Raw genomic sequence first — 19,692 nt, 5'->3', positions numbered from 1 at the left:
TAGGAATGCCTTACAGCTTATCTTCTTGGCTCTAGTTGTCAGAAAGATATAAATAGGAACAATATTTCTTGTTGTCCATTAGGTTCTTGCGGTCCAATAGGTGTGGCCATCCAAGTAAACAGTTACAGAATACAAAAACAGTGACCAAGGTATATTTACTGATGGAGCAAAAACAGCTCGCCAGATGGCGCTTTTCTAGTTTTATTTTCAATAATCCAATAAGTATGTAAGGTACCAGAATTCGGTTGCAGAATATGCAGCCTCTTTGTATAATAATATGTAAAAATAAAATATCCCGTTTAGCGAAAGTGGCGCCGACTTAGTGGCGAAAACAAACTTGGCCGCATATCCAGTTTGTAAAATACAGCCGTTTTAGACGAAAAGCTGGCGAGTCTTTAATACAACTACTTTTGTGTGCGATCAATAGCTGACCTGAAATTATCCACGAGTGTGCACGCACATTACAATAATGAGTAATGACGCTGGGATTGCTCGGATCAAACTCCCCGCACCCCGCGCTTCCCTCGACCAAAAATTGGTGGGGCGCGTCTTCGTGGATGAAACGATCTATACTCATATTCGCGTGGTACTCAACAAGACAGAGAAATACAACGTCTTCGCTCATGGATTGCACGACGCGATGTAACCAAAGCAGTTTTATTATAAACCTTATTAATATAGGTAATAATACTCACATTCGCGTGGTTCTCGACGAGGCAGAGGAAGACGACGTCTTCCCGCATGAGCCGCACGGCGCCGTGCAAAGGCTGGGCAGTCTTGCTCTTCAGCATTCGGTACAGGAGCGCCGAAGACATGTGCGCGAAGTCGTCACCTTTAACAAATTTAAGACACGATTATGATCTCGTTTTAAAAGTGGAGTTCTAAATACACAACATGATTCCATATTTTAAAGATTCATTTAAATATTCATAATTTACTATTAGACTGTGTTTTATTTTAGTGAATTATTTATGTGAGACTCAAAAATAAAACTATAGTGGACGGACAGGGGTATTGGCAGTTGGATAAAAATTTTCACTTAAACGAAAGTAAAATATAGGATTGAATAACAGTCATTGTAAGAACTTCATATTAAAATGTATGATATCAGTAATAAACAGTACATTATTTTCATATTAACTATTGGCAATGATGTATGTCTATTAATAAGATTAAGAAATTATACAAACAAAATTATAAATCAAAAATAAATGTATCAGTTTGTTGTGTCTCATTCACCTAATAAGAAAGAAAAGGGATACAGATATAGATAAGATAGTATTTATTTATGTTTTATTAGCATTGATCTACTAAATAGTTTCAATGTTAAAGCCAAGGCAATACCTGTGAGATCATCCCAGTGAGCAGATATCAGTCCAGAACAGTGCTCTTTGAGTGCCGAAGCCCCAATCTCATCAGCTGCTGAGTAGAATTTAACACAGGACCTAAAAATGAAGATACAAAACTTTTAAGAGTCCATAATGACATTAATTTATTAACTACATTATTCAGCATAAAATTAAATATACGGGAAGTAAACTAATTTGTATGTAATAGAGAATAGGAAATCAATTGTCAATAGAATTTCTTTACAAAAACAATAATTTCCTCTTCCTGTCTGACTAATGAAAGATGAAAGTGATCAAACGCAAAGAATACAACATTTTAATTAATCATTACTCTACATTATTCCATCCTTGTTGTAAGTTGCTTTTTTATATTTACCTAACACCAACAGTAGCTATGAGTGCCTGTTCACACTTCCCAACCAGTCCGTGTAGTTTGAAGCCAGCAGCGGACTTCATAAGCTGCAACGCAAACGTTTCCCCTCGGGAAAGGTCAACCACGTCTGTGTACAGCCACTTGAGCAGAGCTGCCCCGATGTCATCGGGTAGGTTGGACCAGTCTGTAATTTGGAACAAAAGTATTATTACACAGTAGATAACAGGAAGTCCCTAAGGAGTTCTTACAAGTAATAAGCTATGGATGACATAATAATTTAGATGTCAATTAAGAGATAACATTCATTACTCATACAAGTTACATACAATAAGTACTTATTTCATTAAGAATTAATTAATGAGTAATGGAAAGAAAATTAATTACCCAATTCTTCAAGGTTTTTAAGTGCTTCTTCATTCCAATCATCAGACCGCGCATTCAATACAAATTTGTGGCCAGGCATAGACTTGCTTTGCAGTTTGATGGTGATGTCCGAGTACGTATCTCTGCCATACAGGGTGGCTACAGTCATGAGAAGCCGAGCCACGAAACTGGTTTCGCTCAGGTCCCCCGCCGACGCTGCCACAAGAGTGTACTTGCGCTCCACCTCGGCGCAGTGGCTCTGCAACTTGCTGTACTCCTCCTTCAGCAGCGTCAGATGCTGCTGAAGCTTCGTCACCTCGCTCGAAGCTGCACAAAACGACATTTCACAACACTACGGTACTGACAACACCGCCCACTATTATAAACAAATGACCACCAATACACTCTCGATCTTTATGATAGCTACTCACCCATGACGATGTTTTTTTAGCTGTTATATCCAGAAAAAAGGCACCTTGAACGATTTATACTGTTTTTATTGAATAAAAAAGAACATTTATCGGTAAATTGCTTTGACACTTTCTGAACAAACAAATGTCAAAATTGTCTGTCATTTATCGTTCCGTTTCTCATTATTCCAAGCTTTAGGTTAATATTTTATTATATTCATTATTCACTGATAATGGATCAATTATAAAAATGTGCCTAAAAACTATGATTTACATATTTTAACGCATATAAAATGGAGAGTATTTACTTAAAAGTATAAAATTCATTTAAAGTTTGTTCCGTTTTACGTAATTGTAGAAATTGTCAATTGAGACGCATAAAAAATAGTTCCGGTCAATATTTATAGATGCCGCTACCTGTCATAAATCTATTTCCAAGATAACCTTCAAGTGATTTTGTCAAATTGATAACAAGTACAGAATTCTGAATTTATCAGAAAATACATTACAAGATCGTCATTATTGTTTAGTTAAACAGTGAACATGAATTCCGTAACTAGAGCATTTAGTTTAAGCAGTCATATACCGAAGAATGCAAGGTTTCTTACATTTTCGTAAATGTTGTTTTGCAAAGTGTTGGTTTTAAATTTGGAATCTGCAGTGAAAGTTATTTTTGTAGGTTGATCAGCACAACAAGTGCCCAACTCAACGCTGATGATGGATGGTTTTCAAAGCTGTTGGTGCGAAGGATAGAGCCTACCAAGGAATCCCACAGCCGTATGCTTAGCGACAAGGAGATAATTTATGCGCTTCATACGCATAACATAAGGCCCGACTCAGTAGATAAATACTTGAAAAACTAGTAAGTTCGTTTGTATATTGAACCTTATATAATTTATGCCGGCAGCGGACCGGCGAACTTATTGGCCGTTATGCAACAATCTGTAAATAGACCACAGTTGACACAATCATTAGTTGAGCGGCAACTAGCGATTGTTTACTCTGTGCTGTTGTTATCTTCAGAACTATGACCTTTCTAATACCTCATAGTAATGAATATGTTTCCTTACAGAATGTACTAAGATGTATGTTTACATTACTAAATTAATTAATAGTAAATTAGAAAGAAAGAAAGAAAGAAAGAAAAAATGTTTATTCAGTATCATCGACAATACTAGTTCAAGTTACATTGTTAAAAATCTGCTAAATTATTTAACAACTTCTAATGATAAACAGTCAGATCATTAAGCATAGTAGAATCATTTGAAGCAGCAGCTTATGTAATTTAAAAATTAATTATTTATTTTATATACTTTTTGCACATAATACAGTGCAGTGGCAGACTTAATGCCAGGTGGCATTCTCTGCCAGTCAATCACAGGTCAAGTAGAGAAACTAAGGCCGTGCAAGAAATAGATTCTGCCATAACTTACTGTATTTGGCCTTTTTTTAACAGCAAAACCTCAGTGGAGTTTGTCCACTCACAGAAAGCTGAACTGGGGTGTGAGCTCGTGGGATCATGGACGGTGTCCGTTGGAGATATGGACCAGGCCCTGCACCTATGGCGCTATGTTGGAGGATTTGAGAAGATTGATAAAGCAAAGATTCTGTTCAAAGAGAGCCCTGTAAGTGGTGTAGAAAAATATTGTACACCTATTTTTAGACTCTTTGAAATCTGCAAGTATAAATTTAAGGTGAAAAAGTTTTAAATTTTTATCAGACCTGAATGTGATAATGTTCTTCAAAATAGGTAAAAATTAAAAATGTTTGGTATAATAATATGTACAAAATTATGCCAAATATGTATTTACCTTAGGTAAATGACTCCTCTAACCCAGAAAAAAAAAATTTAAATAATTTTAATAAAATAGTGGTTATAGATGACCCACGCTGAACTGTCCCACCAAACTCAATGACAGGGGGGCGTTACCATCGTCGTTCAACTGTATGGTTTCCAACATGGCAAAAATTGGAACCAGCGATCCGGTATTGACCGTGGCGCCCCAATGTCAATGTCAGGGATAGGACAGTTCAGTATTTTGGAACTATATCTTGTGATCTTCACCACTTGTAATGAATGTAATCTGTAATAATGAGGTGATTGTGATTTTTTTAAATTTAGCACACCATAACAGATGACAATCTAAAAGAATACAACAATATTTTGTTTTATCACTTGGCATTAAATTCGCTTTACTCGTATGTACCTGTGATTTATGTGCATGTAATTTTTTAATAAATAAATATTCTCTTGATTGTAACACGAAAACATGTGATATACCAGGAATACAGAGCGTTAGAAAAGGAACGCGGCAACTTCGTGCGGTCGCGGCATCTGCAATACCTGCTCGCCTTCAGCTTCTGGCCCAACGGCGAGCCGCGGACGCCCAACAACATCTACGAGATACGATCCTACAGGTATGCTATTGAGGATATAGACCATATACCATAACACTTGACTCAATAATTGGTTAACACTCAAATATTGATTCAAGTCTATAGTTGGCTGCATTTAGTTAAAAATTGGTTTGATTATAGGATTACCTGTAGATCCTTTTTCCCGCTGGAAAGGCACTTGCCCAGGGTACGGTAATGGAAGGGTGCTTGGAACCTAACATTTGTACTTGTAATTGTTTCTTTTGCTGCTTTTTTAGTTTAAGAAGAGGGTACCCAAGGGCCCCAATAGTTAAATGAAGGCCCTGACGCCCTGATGACAAGCTTACATCTATGCTTCAGTTGATGAATTGAGGCCCGTATCAATCAACGACGAAAAACTCAAAACTCGAGCATAGATTAGTTCTAGTCCTGTGATTGGTTAAAATTCCATCTAGAGATTTGAGTGTCGTCCAGTTGGTTAAGTTTTGGGTGCCATTCATAACAAAGGTCATAGATTGTCCCTCAAAATTTATCAAATTCTCATTGCGGTAACATTATTGTTGTCTCCGCAGTCTCAAGCCGGGCACGATGATCGAGTGGGGCAACAACTGGGCGCGCGGGCTGACGTACCGCCGCTCGCAGAACGAGGCCTTCGCCGGGTACTTCTCGCAGATCGGACGCCTGTATAACGTACATCATATTTGGTGTAAGTTGCTGATCTTTGTATTATCTTTTCAGTCCTAATCATAATAATTGCTACTCAAAATAATTGATGCACCTTCCGCCACAAAACTATTCAACATATTTTTATTTGCTTCATTTTCGATGTCACTGAGCATAACATGCTCGCACTTAGCTACAATTTCAAATTAAAAAAAAAATCAAGAATCAAATCAAACACCTCTGCGATATTTATAACACATCTTAATAGTCGAAAAAGGCGTCAGTCTGTCTCGATCGGACCAACGGCTTTCCAAAGCATAAAGCATGTTTCATCTTGGATATCATCATCAGTAAACCTAGGCAGGCGCGGATCCAGCCCTCAAAAAAGGTTGTGGGCACAGCCACTAAAAATTAGCAAAGTGAGAGTTGGATCACTACATGCCCGGACATACATACATAACTATCGATCTTATTAATAGATCATAATTAAAACAAGTAAATTAGGGTTGTGGGCATGCCCACAGTGCCCACAACGGTGGATCCGCGCCTGAACCTAGGATGAGCGCCATGACGAACGTTTGTCGCTTAATATTATCGATTTTAAAAATAGTCTTATTATTATCGATTAATAAAGGGCTGCACGACTTCCAGGTCAAGTCTCAATTTTCTTACCACAGGCAGTATGAGTTATTTCTGTTAATTATATCCAGGCTACAAGGACCTGCAGGCGCGCCGCGAGACGCGCGAAAGCACGTGGCGCAACCCTGGCTGGGACGAGTGCGTGGCCTACACCGTGCCGCTCATCAGGGAAATGCACTGCCGCATCCTGGAGCCCACCGAATTCTCACCCACACAGTAAACACGAACATAAGAACATAACTAAGGATGCCATAGTAGAAGGGAACAGTAAAACATTAATTTTCCAACTCAATTCAATATTAAGCACAAATAAAGCCTCTGATTTCAACATCTTGAACTCGGGACATGTTTAAATAAGTTTATTATTATTCTAAATGCACTTTATGGGTCATGCTTTGCTTATTTTTGATCTAGGCAGACTTGCACACTGAAGATCTGTGACTTTGGTGAGTTGAAGTTGTGACTGAGACGTCTATTGTATCACTGAATCTTCTTGGCAAGTCTTCAACGACTTTAGCTAGCTTCTAAGGCGTTTCATTCTTTGTCTAAAAGTAGTTGACCATATTTTATTATTGTGCAGCGTAATGTTTGGAAATGTTATTACATGTTTGCACTCTTTGCTTCGCTACGTTTTATGGTCGGCATTATATCATTACTGCATTGTTTCAGGGTGAGTGAATATTTAATTATCAAAAAAGCCATACTTTGCTGACCCTGATCTGGGCAGTTTAACTCACTGGTGACTTACTGTGCCATTTCCCATCTTGCTTCGTATTATCAGACCTTTTGTGGGCGATGGATGGTTCTCTGGTGAGTTGTAGTGACCTTACTCCTAAAGAGTGGGCATTAGAGCATAATATTATGAAGATATTATCAGTGTGTAGCGTGTAGTGCGTGACTGTAACAACGACAGTTGACTCTTGTTCCAATCATGGGGCAGATATTCTCTCCTCGGTGATAAATAAGATACAAATATTTGTATTTGCAGCTGCCCGCGACTACGCGTGGACCCTGTTTTACCCCCCTAAAATCCGTTCTTATTGTCGGATGTCGACACCCTACGCACACTAATTGTTTGAGTGCTATTCGAAAAGACGTTTTACTGTTCCATTTTACTATGGGGATATCAAAAGATAGATCAAATCGAAGTGATGAGAGATTAATTTAACATTTTGGTTTTACTATACAATAATGCACACCAATAGTTTCACATGTTAGTTTTGCACGTCATGATTTCCCGACAAGAAGGGCAAATTAATACAAACAAAGGATAAATAATGACTGTCTTTGACACCAATTTCCGATGCTGTGTGATGTGCATTTAAAACCTATTTGAAGATCAATGTAATAAGTCCTACGTTTAAATTTAAGTAAGGCTTAACTTTTTGATTCTAGGGTTGTCTTCAATAAATGTCTTGCCTTTGCACATTTATGTCTAGCGTAAAATATCACATATGTTATGTGTAAGTTTTCGCATATGAAATCGCGTGGGTAGATCCTCTGAAGAAATTAATTGAAACATTTGTGAGAGGTAAAAATTAATATGTATTTAGAAGTCTTGATAGATCACATTTGATAATAAAAATCAAAGAAACTTGAATCAAAACATTTAAATTTATGCAAAATTATTCATAAGGCATGCATATTAAGGTCGATGTATTTTTTTGTATTTTATTGTTGACAATGCTGTTTGAATACATAATGTTATATTAGTATTCATGCTTTTTCAAGCAAATCTAAATAATGTTGGAGCAATTATGTCGGCATTTCTAGTCGGGGAATTGAACAGAACTCTCGATATCGATAATACCTACGAAACGATAAGATCGTTGTTTATTTGATAATATGATAGCAGCACAATCTTGAATGTGTTAAGGTAGCGAATAAATTATGGCTACTTTCTATGTTTACATTATTGAAATTTAGCAAACTAAAGTGTATTCTTGATACTTTAATAATAGTTTCCTATCCTCGTTGTGCGAAATTGTATACAGCATCGCTATAGGTATATTTGCGATAGATAACATATTGGATGATGCAAACTCGCCTACAGAAAATGTTTAGAACGCGCAACTAAAAACAAATTGTGCACAATCTATGACGTTTACTTTTTGTTGTCATCATTCTTATCTTATTTTTGTATTGAAGATGTGTGTCGTAGAATATCTACATAGTCGCGACCAGTGTATTTAACCCTATAATTTTTATAGCATTTATAAAAGTAATGAAATCGTTATTATTCATGTAAAAATATCTATAAGATCAACTTATACATTATAAGGATTTCTTTATTTACACCTAAAGTTACTTTATGAAGTTGTTTGTGCAACATTTTTTTGTCTTATTTTAATTGTAAAAAAATAGTTGAAGTAGACTTTTTTAAACAGTTGAATTGTTGTTTCATTCAAAACGTGTTCCTAATTCTGAGCCCCGATTACGGTAACTTTTAACGTTTCCAATCCAGACGCGTTTCTGATTCTGCAATACGATTGGTCAAAACAGCTGACGTACGCTGTTGAACGACCAATCGTATCGCAGAATCTCGAGAAGCGTGTCTGGATTGGAAACGTTAAAAGTTACCGTAATCGGGGCTCTGATGTCTTATAATGCCTATGATAGAACTTTGATAGAAGAGCACTAGGAAGATACCTGCAGGCTGAAAGGCAGGATAATATCTTATCGTGGTATTAGGTATATTGGTTTTTTACAACAGATGTAGGGCTTACCGTCTATCGATAAGATGTTATCGTGTCGCTCTTCATAGAGATCTACGTATGACGTGAAGATAGTGATGTGTAGTGTAGCAGACGTGTCTTTTGTTTTTCTTAACTTTCGTATAATCGCAGATGTCAATCAGAGGATAGAAAATTAAAATACAGATTGATTTCTTTTCTATTTATTTCGGTTTGATTTTTTTCATTAATAAGATTATATTACAATATAATAATTAATGATAATAATTATTAAAACTACCATTGTGTTATTTAAATATATAACAAAAAATAAAATAAAAGAAAACAACAACGGTGCACTGAGCGAGCCGCAAACAATCGCAAACTATATAAACGGGCGGCGGCCGCGCGCACCTTGTCACCTCTCAATGTCGCTAACTACCTATCAGTGATAATAAACGTCTATACAATGGTAAAATATAAAAATTATTTAATTACAATTTACATAATACGTGAGCTAGCTACAGTTTGGTACTTCTATATTGTATGTAATAATAAAAAATCTGGCGGGTCGTCCAAGGGTGTAACCTGATAACTAACTCTAGAACAGCTAAGTGGTGGGAGATTAGAACAAGGACATGTGCGCCTAAGCACTAACTCGCGCCCGCGGGCCGAGGCTACCAGCGACACTACGGCGCCTACCTTAAGTACCGACCATCTATTGCACGCAAGCGAAGTTACAGCTCACAATTCAATTCCTTAGTGCTTCGGTTCCAGATTTTTTATGAACGTAGAGCGTAGCGATGGACATAGAATAAATAACGTTTGTTCTTGTGACGTTGGCAAATTGCTTATTTTTATAAAAATAAAGGCAAAAATTAAGCTAAAATATAGATGAATAAAATTGTCGTTATTATGAAATAAAATTAATGGAAGCCAAAGCTTTTAAAGATAAATTTTATACTACAATTTGGCTACTTATACGATTTTTTAACACTCATAAACTCAACCCTATGATCATCGCTCCGCTCCTACACACTGGCCTAAAATGTATTTACAGTGACATGATGACGAGTCGAGATAGGCTGTGTCTAGAGATTATTGTCATTTATTTGGTCAGTTCAGGAGGAATAATAGTGAAAAGTACTTGCTACATCAGTAACAATTTCAAATTACAGCGCCATCCATTAATTATAAAAAATAATAGTGATGTTGATGGCACTGTTTCGTTTGCCCTTTTTGTGAAAACAGCAAATTCAGGCCAATTTTTTCCAAATTCATTTTTATACCTATTTCGCTTAGGTGTCAAGACATGAAATGTATAAATACGTAATATACAAAGCTAACAGACTCAAAATAATACAGTACGATCACATCATGTGATGCTTACAAGCAATGTGATATTAGATAGGAAAAAATATTAAAGTAAAAAATTACTTTTCAATTATAGAATTAACTAAATTTGGATTTTATGACTACAATCAACGTTAAATTAAATAATATAATCATCTACAGACATGACTGGTTGCTTAGTTCGGAATACAATAGCGTATTGGTGAACTAAATAATGACAAAATAGCACATATCGACCTCAGCACCGAGGCCCGTTGCATCGCATTTCAAATGTACACGAATCGAATTTGCACCTTATAAAATGTAACAAATTATGTATAGTTATTATATTATTGTTCATTATATACAAAATGCAGAGCCCCGCGCGTCTCGCCGTCGTAAGGCAATTTGTATGTAAGCTAATAATATAGTTATACATATTTACAAAAGACGTTTCGGCAGTAAGTTACGACAGCACCTGCACGTTTGTTAGAATTCGTTTAGTGAAGCGCGCTACAAATTACAATCTAACAACGTAACGTAAATATATCGATCATTGTTGCGTCGTCGGTACGATAAAATTTAACATCAACAGATAAACGTAATAGGCCAATAAACGAGTACGATCAGTCCGAGACTTAAAAAAATTCAACTTACAATAATCACTCTTGATAAATCGTTCCTAAAGTAAAAACTAATGATATGAATGTTAAAAATTTTGACTATCTAATATTAAAATAATAATAATTTGCGTCGGGGCGGCGGCGGGGCTCGCGCGGCAGCTAACGTTTGTGTTACGTCTGACGTACACTCGGTATACGCCTCATTTCTCAATCTTGTTCTGGTGGAGTATCAAGACGAAAAATTTGCTAAAACCACTATAGAAACTTATCATAAAACTACATATTATACAAGAGTAGATTAAGAATACTAGACTTTATATTTTTTTTATTAAACATGCCTTCTACGGTCCTCTGTTCTGTTGCTTCTGCTGAGTTTGAATGCGTTATAGATGGACGGCCTAATGTGCTAAGTTTTTTTGTTTGTTTTATATATTTTATACTAAAATAAGCGAAATAAAATTCCTTATGTCTAAGAGATCGTTCAATCAGACATGATTCCATCGAATCTAGGATAGTTTATTCATTCATTACGAGCAAAACAACAATTTTTATTATTATTACTTTAATTAATTAGACAAAATATCTTTTAGATTTGTCTTTATGCGTTGCCAGAATCAACAGAACGAGAGACGTGTTGTGAGTAAAATTACTAATAAAAGAAGCGTTTCATTCTCACGTGATTGCATTATCATTAAAACATCATGCTATCGGCACACAAACTCGCGAATAACCTCTTTGTTAACATCATACAATATACTTTATTTCGACAGCAGTATGTTTCTGGTGCGACCTTGCGATCCATTCGTAGGCACACATATCAAATGTGTATGTATATTCTACAAGTAAATAAAATTAATCAAGGGAATACTGTATAAATGGAGTATTTTATATTTTCTTCGATATGCAACCTCATGTGAAGTGAATAAGATGGTCGGATGAAATGTACAAAAACCAGAAACACACTGATGGACCACGCAGTGGAGACGATAGCTTCGTTTTGATCACCGATTTAGTCAAGTGTAATATCTTCGGATAGTGATCAAAGCGAAGGGCCATACCGTAGTCTACCGCGCGTCATTGTTAATATTTACGGAGTGCAATAAACTTAATAGTGTAATAGAATAGGAAACGCCCTCCCGAACCACCGTCGACTACTAAATACTGACGCACTTTCGTTTGGAAGACAACATAAAATACGTTAATTACAAATTAAATTTGGCTTCAAGCACACGGATAATGCCACGTTAAAGCCCAGGGATCGCTCGTCCGCGGGAGGGCAGATACAGTCTCAGTAATTACAATGGTTTTGTGGAATAGTTGGTGCTGTTGCCAAAGGCCCCGACGTCGGAAGCGGCTTAGAGAGCATGACACTGCGGGCGGGCCAAGTGTCGCGGATATCTATTGCGACTAATGTTAACATGAACAATGACAAGCTTCGTTTGGTTATCAACTCGTGACGTGTGCGCAGAGGTACTCATATGACCAAAAAATAATGGCCGAAAATAAAATAAAATTGCATCGCCCTAGGTAAAATAAAAAGCAACCGGCGCACTTTTAGGCCGACGAGGTTATAAAATTGAAAACGTGGATCATAGGCCTAATATGGCTATTGTGAAGTCACGTCACACGCCCGAGTGATATCGTCCGAAGCGGGCGCTGCGGGATAACTCCGAAAACCGTCCGAAATTTCGAAGTAGCCATCAATCTCACGGAAAGCGAGATGTCAGTTTATGACACCCTGCAAACTACATGCGTTTAGTTGGCCTATAGTTTGATCAGTTTCCAATTTGTATAAGAGGAATCGACCGATACCAATTAATCTGTATCGCATGCGCACTTTCATACAAATTCATACTCATTAACAGCCCGATCACTATCGGTCGACAAACAGTCTGTAGTTCGCAGTGTCAGAGACAGTGGCAGATAGACCCGAAACTTCATAAACATCGTTTCGGAGCAGCCCAGCCGGACTAGGATGCGCGCCGTGATAAAATCTTATCGATCTTAGACGACAAACGTTTTTATCGCGTAAAATCGATAAAATGGCGCTATAATCGCGGCGTACTTATTTTCGACGACAAACGTATGGGTTTATCGCGTAAAATCGATAAAATGGCGCGACAAAGCTTATCGCGGCGTGCTTCCTAGCCCTAGATCCAGTTTCTACCTAGCGGGGGGGCTATACGAGACCGGGAAAAGGGAGAGGGTCAACCTGGGCAGCGACACGGGCGGTTTGGCAACAGCGGCGCGGCGCGACTAGAGCGAGCCGGCGGGGAACGACGCCGACGAGTTGGAGTGCGCCAGGGACAGCATGGAGCCCGAGAGTGACTGCTCCTCCTCGCCGTAGCCCTCCCGGCTGCCTTCCGCTATCGCCATCGCGCTGGAATAAACACAAGCATTATAAAATGTAATCCATTGATTAAAATATTTTTTTTAATAGTGAAATAGTAGTCACAAAACAACTGCAATGACTACGGATTTTTACCCAAGCAACAACCTTAGGACCGGTTTCCACCAAGGCGGAGCGGAGTGGAAATATTTTTAATAACCAATTTGATTTCATTCATTATTGGAGAATGAAATCTGATTGGTTATACAAAACATTTCTTTTTGACTCTTTTGTGTACGGAACACAAGTCAGTTCAGTTCAGAGCAGTGTAGTATGTGTCAATAACTCGTGGTTCTGTTTCATTGACAAAAATCGTCGGGTTTTATTTTATTATTTTATTTTGTTCGGAAAACATACAGTGAGACTAATAATAATAATAATTTAGTGGGTAGAGGTAGTCCCACACAACCCACCCATGCTCGAAAGGGGAGTGTCCCGCATAACCTATTCCCTCTATTCATCCCCGTTATTAGGGGAAGCACTAAAGCATTGCCAGCCGTAAAGTGTTGTAACGTGTGGTTACCTGAAGCCGAGGCGCGCGCTCTCGTTGTCGAAGTGGTCGAGCTCGCGCTCGTGGCGGTCGTGCAGCAGCCGCGTGCGCTCGGCGCGGTCCGCCACGAACTGCGCGCACTCCGACTCCATCTGAGAACACATACATTGTTATTACGCCGTGCTGCGATAGATCTTCCTTGATGAACTGATTATCCGCGATCACGCACTTTGGGAATGTAACCTCTATGACGAAGCTCGACAGAAGATGCTGGATGCGATACGGAGAGCCGAGCAAGGACCTGTTTATCACCAGGACCTCACGAGTAGTCGCAGTAACTGGATCGCGCTGCGCGAGTTCGCGCACTCCTGGCACACAATCAGGCGAAGTTATGAGAAGAAGTGATGACATTTATCAACGATAGCAGCCCGACGCGAAGTACCGTATTTGTGGTGTCAAGCCCCAGAAGGGGGAGAATTGACTATGAGAAGGGACATGGATCAGATAAATTTGTAGGGAGTCAAGCAAAGCGCCCGGGGAAAAGAGCCCAGAGCAAGTACCCGCGCGCTCTCCCGAGATTCGGTTCGTACGCCGTGAGGCAGGAAGAACCATGGGTGATGGTGGGTTATGATGAACTGATTACAACTGTCTACAGTATTTTTGCGCATGGGTTATGCATAGCTTATTTTTATTGCTTTATAACCTAGAAACAAGAATAACAACAAAAAATTGTTCTGAATTTGCTTGCATATGTAAAAAATAGAAAAATTCATATCTATGAATGTATGAAACATGAACATAGAGATGATTCAATTTGTTGCCAAATATTTTTTTTCTTTCTTTCTTTCATCTTTCTAATTATTAAAACATACCAAATATCCATTTAAGATTCATTCTCACAAGAGAAAATTTAAAATGGAGTCCAAATATTTATTAAAAATGAAAAGTTATAATTTCCTGTCATGTTCCATAGAAGATTTTTCTCATAAAAATCTAACCCTAACGTGCGTTCAGTATACTGGCCTTGGTAACGTCGTCTCTCAAATAACACTATATTTTGATGAAAGCGTGCCCCTTGTTCTTGCGAATAAGCCCCCACAATTATCTATAAATATATCCCAATGAGAATGTAACGTGCATCTTTAGAGACATTCTACTATGAAGATGGAAAATTCAAATCGCTATAACTTCTTAAAAAGCAAATATTTTCTATTTGTAATCGCACTTTTTTATATAAATTTGCTTATATAATCAGAATATAATAAGTAAAATACATGCGCAAAAAAAAATTTTTTTTTTGTTTACCGGTGTTATAGCGCTCAGATTTCAGCGTCAGATAAGTTTTAAGGCGGAGATGGTCAAAGCGAGGACGATTACAAATCTTTTTCAGCTAGGGTGCAGCTGTACGGGGTGCATTGAACGCGTGCGAATACGTTTAGTGCGATTTGACACTTGTCACTTCTTAGCTTTAATCAGCTTGCGAGGCACAGTCACGAAATTCTATTGGTTGTTAAAAGGTTCCGCTTCGGGACATTAGCGTCCTTTGAACGTCGTCGTCTCACCAGCGCCTGCGCAGCCACGACGTATTGGTGTGGGGAAGGTCTTTGGTAGAGTCAATAGTGGAAGGTCTTTGGTAGAGTCTATAGTAGCGCGAACGCATTGCCAACCAATAATATCGCCGCGTCGTTGTTTTTAGTCGCATTGTAAATGTACAATTAGCAACCGGTTGGTAAGATTCGTAATAGCCCTTAGCCCGTAGTGTGAGGGAGGCGCCGGTGGAGGCGGCCTTACCTTCTGCTCCAGCAGCGCCCGGCGCACGGCCACGCGCTCCTCGGCCTGCGTCTTGTGAGGCCGGTAGTGTGAGGGAGGCGCCGGTGGAGGCGGCCTTACCTTCTGCTCCAGCAGCGCCCGGCGCACGGCCACGCGCTCCTCGGCCTGCGTCTTGTGAGGCCGGTAGTGTGAGGGAGGCGCCGGTGGAGGCGGCCTTACCTTCTGCTCCAGCAGCGCCCGGCGCACGGCCACGCGCTCCTCGAGCTCGCGGCGCTCGCGGTTGCGCTGCGCCTCGGCCTGCATCTTGCTCTTGCTCTGGTAAGCGGTCAGCATGTCCAACTCATGCTCTAGTTGCATCTTCAGCTGTTGGCACTCCATCTGCGGAAGGGGAATGAGGATCATTTCGATTTTTAGCTGTGAATGCAGATTTATAGGGCTAAGAAATCCTTAATACACAGTCCAAAAATTTTTGTTCTACGACAAAAATTGACGAAGTTATGGCCAAATTACTAAAAAAGTTCACTGACCGCCCGGCGCGGGGACGATGACGTCACTATATCCGATCCGAACGCTGCCGGCGTACTGCGTGGATAGAAAATATTTTTTTTTCTAGTCAAACTATCAGTTTTAGAGAAAAACTTGTAATGACATTTATTCATCAGAATAAAGTAAGCTATCGATAGGTGTGGTAATTTTTAAAAATAGAAATTGTGAAAAATAACGCAAAAAATCCATACGCTCATACGATTCAATGGAACGCAGAGACGCGATTGGGGTCTCCGCGGTGGTATATTTGGCGATTTATTCAAATAAAGTGTTCATAAGTGTTGTTAGAGTCATATCTTCTTCCAAGTAAAATATAAAAATGTATAAGTATTAATTTATTTACTTCTAACAATAAGGTATAGCTGAGGCAGATACACTACTCTGCCTAGGCTTCAAGACATTGCTATGAAGATCATTTCAATGTACACGCAATACCTACCTGTTATTTAGTTTTTCTGAGTTAAACCTACGTACCTACCTATCTATTCGCCGTTCCCATGGGCGGGCCAGCTGCTGCAGGAAAGGACAGCTGCTCCCTCCTGGAAATCTATTTAATTTTAGCCTAGAAGCTGGGTATGACTCGCCCGCCCCCCTCCTCTCCCCAGGTCATAAGCTGGGCATGACTTCCCCCTCGGCCAGAAGTTGGGTATGATTTTAGATTAATTTCATCCATGTATTGATTTAGAGCAATTAATGTATATCATAGGCCCGTATCGAGCGTAGATTCTGTGACCAGCTGTCCTGACGCTGTTCAGACTATTTTTCGATAGACACGAATGCGTGCGGCTTTATAATAACGTAGTAAGCACAATCTAAGATTTTAAACTTTCGCGTTCCATTTCAACTAAAGTAGTAAGATACGGGTCTTAACACGATGTTTATTAATTTATAAGCACTATCTGTTCAGGTGGGCATTCCTGGATAGCTCAAACTTGGTGTGTGTTCCCCAGTCGATGAAACACATAACATAATGTGGTGCCCACGCCACTCTTGTAGCGGAGCTTTGGGGTGACACTGTATACTTTTGTATAGGTTTGTTGTCGACACGACAAGAATAATAACGTGCATGCACTAACCATCTGGCTCTCGTCCAGGCGCACGGTCTGCTTCTGCAGCATCTCGGTGATGCTCTGGTCGTATTGCTCGCCCAGCAATACTAACTTGCGCCGCTTCTCGTCCTTCAGAGACTTTATCACTTCCTTTTGTTGCTCCTGGAAAACAACAACATTGTTAAAAATTGCACTGATCGGCTTCGTGATTAGTACGACAAGGAGGGCTACTCCGAAACGCCGTTTACGTATAGTCTTTTTCACCTAAGATGATCCGTATGACGTTTCGAGTTTGAAAGATTTAGAGATGTCACATAACTAAACCATAGCGATTTATCTATCGATTTTTTTCGAAGAGTTAGTAGAACCTACTTTTAGAGAAATATTTTGTATAGGTGTTATTTAACAAAAAACATGTATTTTTTAATTACAAATATTATTGTAACAATTTTTTATTGATAATATTCAAATTTCATGGTTCGTGTTAAAAAAAACGATTCCTAAAAAGTACTGGTTCTGTTGTTTTTTAAATTAAAAACTATTAATTTATTTTCAATGCGTTTATTAGTCAATAATCGAAAAATATAGTTAATTTTTGTGATGTTTTTAATAACTAAGTATTCACTGCAATCGATTAATGAACCGCGGAAATAATCGATTTTATTATACAAGAAATACCGCAGCACTAAATCTATTTCGTTTCACACATTGCTTACATTAAATAAAAAATATTTTTACATCGTATTTAATTAATATATAATCAATAGACTCAGATTTTACTATATATTTCAAGACAAGTAGTTAATTTTTTTTTTATTATATTGCTAATAAAATACAAATATTTTTTCAAAAATATTCTGCATATGTAGTATGCGTACTATGGATAACCTTGAAGTGTCATACGGATCATCTTACGTGAAAAAGACTATAGTTTCGGGTCTATCTGGCACCGTCGCTCATGCTGGCATTTCTCTTTGCGTGACAGGGATAGCAACATTCGTAACTTCCGATAACATTTTTCGGCACCGAAGGTCTGTATTAAAAATATAATCAAGTAATTGTAAGTTTTAACTGCCGTAGTGTTCGTTCTATGGATCTTAGGTGTCTTATGCGTCTATGGATCCTAGGTGAAATTATTCTTTTATTTATTTTACTGTAGATCCAGCGCATAACACTCAAGTCAGTGCCTGAGGCATTTATGTAATATGACGTGACAGAGCATAAAATCTGATTTCTCGCTGATGTTTGACGTCAATTAGAATACCCTCCCGTGTCGCTTTCTGATATGTATGGGAACAAGGAGCGTGAGTGAAACACGACGGCTGTCAACGCACTGATGTATTCATCGATCGATTAGACGCGGGCGCAGCCGCGTAACTATAGCTAGTTATAGGTACACATACATAACATCTTTCCCCCCTTATAAGTTTTACATGAATTGTTTATAATTAACCGGAGGCCGAGCTCGTTTAGACCTGCCTACATTCACAGTTCTGTTCTCTTCTATGACTTCTGCCTCCTCAACATCATGAAAAACTTCATCATCGTCTGATGAAGGCGGCCGACGAACTCCTCTTGTCAGTGTTACTTTGCATGGAGAGGGCTCGGCTTGTAATGTGTTATCGGTGTTAATTGGTTCCGTTGTAGAGGCCACACTCACGTCACGTGATTGTGGCACGCATAGCCCTTCCCCTAGTGAAGTTTCTTCCGATTCAGAGATTGAAGTCGAATCAGAACGCACTATTTCATTATTATTGTAGGTGTAAACGGCTCTGTCTCCCGATGAGTGATTACTCATATTCGATCCTGTTCCTTTATTATATAATATAAGTTGGTTTTGATGCTTTTTCACATAGTTCAATGAGTTATAGTCCTTGACAACGTACAACATTTTTCCTAGGTTTTTATGTATCTTTCCTCTTAACCATATAAACTTATTATTGTTCAAATACTTTTTGTAAAAAACATCTTGTCCAACATAAAATGTTCTAAATTTACCACCGCGCCGCTCAGTTAGCAAACACTGTTTGGAACGCACACGCATGTGGAGTGAGGCAGAGGAGGGCGCCGACGACGGCGCCGGGGGGCGGGGACTCATGAGGTCCAGGCGCGATCTCAGCTGACGGCCAAAAACCAGTTGAGCTGGTGATTCACCAGTAGTAGAATGACTAGAGTTACGGTAGTCGAACACGTATTTTAATAATTTCAGTCTACTTTCTCTGATACTTTTACTAGTTTGTACTACCGATCTGATTCCACGTTTAATTATTTTTACATAAGATTCCGCTTGACCATTGCTTGCCGGGTGATACGGCGGTGACGTCATGCGGGAGATTCCGTTTAATTTACAAAAATGTATAAACTCGTGCGAACTAAACGATGTGCCGTTATCGGTCACTATTGTGTGTGGTAGCCCAAACCTAGCCATAAATTCATATAATTTATCGATTACAGCTGGTGATGTGCATGTACTCATTTCGTAAACTTCTACCCATTTTGTATAAGCATCGACAATAATTAGGTAAGTACGTCCATTCACAGGCCCTAAAAAATCTAGATGAATTCGATGAAAAGGCCGTGGGGGATATGGCCAGGGTGACACGGGCGCTCGGGGCGGTGATGGCCGTAATTGGACACACACTTCACAA

General features: G+C 38.9%; 3 protein-coding genes across 3 annotated transcripts in view; 1 reads left to right on the top strand and 2 right to left on the bottom strand.

Annotated features, from left to right (window-relative positions):
* The window catches only part of LOC135082280 (rabankyrin-5), a 47,228-nt gene extending 44,596 nt beyond the window's left edge, over window positions 1–2,632 (bottom strand). Inside the window, exons 1-5 of the mRNA XM_063977058.1 lie at window positions 2,517–2,632; window positions 2,107–2,412; window positions 1,726–1,906; window positions 1,345–1,445; window positions 696–832 (exon numbers count right to left, since the gene is read on the bottom strand). Of these exons, the coding sequence (XP_063833128.1) occupies window positions 696–832; window positions 1,345–1,445; window positions 1,726–1,906; window positions 2,107–2,412; window positions 2,517–2,520 (729 nt within the window). The 5' untranslated portion in view covers window positions 2,521–2,632. The remainder of the gene's footprint in view (window positions 1–695; window positions 833–1,344; window positions 1,446–1,725; window positions 1,907–2,106; window positions 2,413–2,516) is intronic.
* Window positions 2,633–2,915: 283 nt separating this feature from the next.
* LOC135082279 (protein NipSnap) lies at window positions 2,916–8,565 on the top strand. Its single transcript, XM_063977056.1, has 6 exons — window positions 2,916–3,094; window positions 3,175–3,357; window positions 3,952–4,120; window positions 4,780–4,913; window positions 5,444–5,577; window positions 6,245–8,565. The coding sequence occupies exons 1-6, from the start codon at window positions 3,039–3,041 to the stop codon at window positions 6,391–6,393; spliced, it is 825 nt and encodes a 274-aa protein (XP_063833126.1). The 5' UTR covers window positions 2,916–3,038; the 3' UTR covers window positions 6,394–8,565.
* Window positions 8,566–9,053: 488 nt separating this feature from the next.
* The window catches only part of LOC135082278 (serine/threonine-protein kinase Tao), a 32,529-nt gene continuing 21,890 nt past the window's right edge, over window positions 9,054–19,692 (bottom strand). The window contains exons 18-21 of the mRNA XM_063977055.1: window positions 17,072–17,206; window positions 15,669–15,827; window positions 13,713–13,831; window positions 9,054–13,180 (exon numbers count right to left, since the gene is read on the bottom strand). Coding sequence (XP_063833125.1) covers window positions 13,057–13,180; window positions 13,713–13,831; window positions 15,669–15,827; window positions 17,072–17,206 — 537 coding nt within the window. The 3' untranslated portion in view covers window positions 9,054–13,056. The remainder of the gene's footprint in view (window positions 13,181–13,712; window positions 13,832–15,668; window positions 15,828–17,071; window positions 17,207–19,692) is intronic.

This window comes from Ostrinia nubilalis, chromosome 21, assembly GCF_963855985.1.
Source record: "Ostrinia nubilalis chromosome 21, ilOstNubi1.1, whole genome shotgun sequence".
Lineage (NCBI taxonomy): Eukaryota > Metazoa > Arthropoda > Insecta > Lepidoptera > Crambidae > Ostrinia > Ostrinia nubilalis.
Note: the sequence above shows the minus strand (reverse complement) of the source record. Positions and strands in the feature narration are given on the sequence as shown.

Excerpts from the sequence above, each read along its gene's own strand:
- LOC135082279 (XM_063977056.1), top strand. The coding sequence starts at position 3,039 with ATGAATTCCGTAACTAGAGCATTTAGTTTAAGCAGTCATATACCGAAG. Across the intron at positions 3,095-3,174 it reads CATATACCGAAGAATGCAAG|GTTGATCAGCACAACAAGTG; the intron begins GTTTCTTACATT and ends TTATTTTTGTAG. Across the intron at positions 5,578-6,244 it reads TAACGTACATCATATTTGGT|GCTACAAGGACCTGCAGGCG; the intron begins GTAAGTTGCTGA and ends AATTATATCCAG.